General features: G+C 35.8%; 1 protein-coding gene across 1 annotated transcript in view; it reads left to right on the forward strand.

The window, feature by feature from the left end:
- The window catches only part of dpy19l1l (dpy-19-like 1, like (H. sapiens)), a 12492-nt gene that overhangs the window by 2443 nt on the left and 7114 nt on the right, over positions 1-2935 (forward strand). The window contains exons 3-4 of the mRNA XM_016281682.1: positions 1281-1368; positions 2671-2808. Coding sequence (XP_016137168.1) covers positions 1281-1368; positions 2671-2808 — 226 coding nt within the window. The remainder of the gene's footprint in view (positions 1-1280; positions 1369-2670; positions 2809-2935) is intronic.

The following is a 2935-nucleotide window of genomic DNA, read 5'->3' on the forward strand; positions in this document are numbered from 1 at the left end:
AAGTCTTTGTTCATGTTAGCTCATTAAATAACACAGTTGCAACTTTCGATTTTAACAACGTGTTGTTAAATATTGGAATACCTAAGATTAATGAATGTTCAGAAGAATTTTTCATTGGCAGTTTGTTAACTAATGAATTAACTAACGTTAACTAATGAAGCCCTAATGTAAAGTGTGACCGAACAATAAAGAATAAAAACACTTTCAAACAATATCTAGGGCATGTTGTAGTCCAGATTAAAATGTAAAAAATAAAAGAGCCTATTAAGTAAATATTTAAGTATTTGGCTCTGTGATGAACATCATAGCAAATACACAAATCTGAATGGCTGTTTAAATCATTTAAACACGATTCAGAAACAGAAAGTAGTGCAGCTGCTTTGTTTACAGGGTTTCCGGGGTAACGGCTGCATTTAAATGAATTATTATTATTATTTCTGCAGTTTAGCGCCATCTGCTGTCAGAGAGTGAAAGTGCGCTTTCATCCAGAGCGTCTCTCACGTTCCGCAATGTGCTTCTCATCCGCGATTGTTTACATCAGAGTGCACACGCGTCTTTCACGTAGCATACAGCAATGTTGTGCATTTTGACCAGTTGATGGGAAAAGTATTCTTAAAAATGCATTCAAAATTCTGAATAATTTGTAATATATAATTATTCACGGTATTTAGAAGTGCCCACGATAACAATATTGTGCATATTCATTACCGTGATATATCGCATTACCGAATACCGGCACAAGTCTATTTTGTAGTACTAGTTCGTGACAGGTGTTTTGTTTTGCTTTCTCCTCTGTGCTTCTGCATTCGTCACTCTCTCCCGGGAGCTTAGGTTGCGTCTTCCTCTACGCCTACATCATCTTGAATGCCTTGTTGTGAACGCACCTGCTTGAGCAACCGGAAGCTGGGGATTACGGTATATAAATTTTTAAAAATCAATATTTTTCTTACACTTAAGTGTCGTTTTGCTTCAGAAGGCCTTTATTAACACCCCGGAGCCGTGTGGAGTAGTTTTATGATGGATGGATGCCGTTTTTCAGGCTTCAAAAACAGGGGCACCATTCACTGCCATTATACAGCTTGGAAGAGCCAGGAGGACAATTTTAAATATAACTGCGATTGTGTTCGTCTGAAAGAGGAATGTCAGATACGCCTAGAATGGCCTGAGGGTGAGTAAATCATGGGCTTATTTTAATTTTGGGGTGAACTATCCCATTAAATTCTGAACATAGAGTATTTCCTCTTGTTGTGACAAAATAAATACTGTCCTGTGTTTCTCAGGTATCATCTCTCACATCTATTTGAAAGTGACAGACACTTTTCCCACATGTCATCCTTGGAAAAGGAGATGGCCTTTCGAACGGAGATGGTTATTGTTGCCTCTTTTTTTCTTCTCCATTTCCAATATGATTACTATATAATTTACTAGGGCTTGGTAAAAAATATTGATATCTCGATATTAATCGATTCTCATTTTTATGGAACGATATCGATTCTAAAATCCCAAGAATCGATTAGTCTAGCCTGTTTTCAGTTAATGGACGGAACGTTGAAGGGCACTTCCCATTCAATATATCGCAATAAGCATTGTGCTTTGGTACTTTTAATATGAAACAAAGTCTCAGATTTCACATTGTCCATTGTATTGCAGTATTCAAACAATTAATGCCGTATTGGTGCTGTTTAATGTGTAGTGACAGATTGCTGTAGCGCCTCAGTTCAACAGACGCAGCAGCGTGAGGCGCACGTGAACTGATCATCTCCACATTAATACCAGTTTCAGCACAAAATAAACATGACTAAACATCCGAAGGGAAGTTAAAAGAAAGAGTATAACTTTACAAGCCGTATCCTGTCTCATGTAATTGCTCAATCAGTGTTTCAGCCGCTCAAAGACGTCAATATAAAGGCTTGTAAACAATGTCACGTAACGTCACATTTACCTCAGAAAAACATATTTGGTGACCATAAACTTATTAGTCAGATAGAAAATAAACTGTAGAGAGGGGCATTTTGCTAAATATATACACCATATAACATATTCATTATAAATTTGACTGTTCTTCAGTGTTTAATTTGTTTGAATAAATCCATCAGGTTTTTATGACAGACACCAACCTGTTTATATTTCAAAAAAACAAAATGAAGTAGAAATATTATGTAATTGTGACTTATTATTTTAAAAACTTCAATAAGTGTAATTTTAACAAATCAGTCAATTTTAACCTTCAATATTATAGCAATGTGTTCTACTATAGTAATGTGTTCAACTGACTCTCGTGTATATTTTACAGCATTAGTTGAGAGATTTTTTTTCCTTGAGAAAATTTGGCATGTACTGTACCTGATATATATCCAAAATAATCGATATTGAATCGAATTGATAATCGAATCGAACTGCAAGCTTGTGAATGAGAATCGAATCGAATTGTGAAATTTGTGTCAAAACCCAGCCCTATAATTTACTATAATATACTATGTCTATCCGGATAGGGTTGGGACATTTTTTGCTATTTAGATGACTGGTTCTGTATTATCCTGAGTTAGCCCTATATATAGCTCTCCTTCACCTTGCAACTCATTTTGTTAAATACATAGCTTGAACTTTAATTGACATCTTGCTAAATTAGGTAATTGTCTCACAGCAGCATATGCTATTTTGTCTTTTTAGGGAATGTATTACTCATACTTTAAGACCATCATTGAGGCTCCTTCTTTCATGGACGGTCTTTATATGATCATGAACGACCGGCTCACTGAATACCCTCTGGTGATAAACACTCTAAAGAGGTTTAACTTGTACCCTGAGGTGAGATGAGTTCTTTGGCATCTTCTGAATATCAGTGAAATCTTTTTATTCCACAGTATTTGCTTAAAGGGGTCATATGATGCGATTTCAAGTTTTCCTTTCTCTTTGGAGTGTTACAAGCTCTTGG

This window comes from Sinocyclocheilus grahami, unplaced genomic scaffold (assembly GCF_001515645.1).
Source record: "Sinocyclocheilus grahami isolate Dianchi unplaced genomic scaffold, SAMN03320097.WGS_v1.1 scaffold9.1, whole genome shotgun sequence".
Taxonomy (NCBI): Eukaryota; Metazoa; Chordata; class Actinopteri; order Cypriniformes; family Cyprinidae; genus Sinocyclocheilus; species Sinocyclocheilus grahami.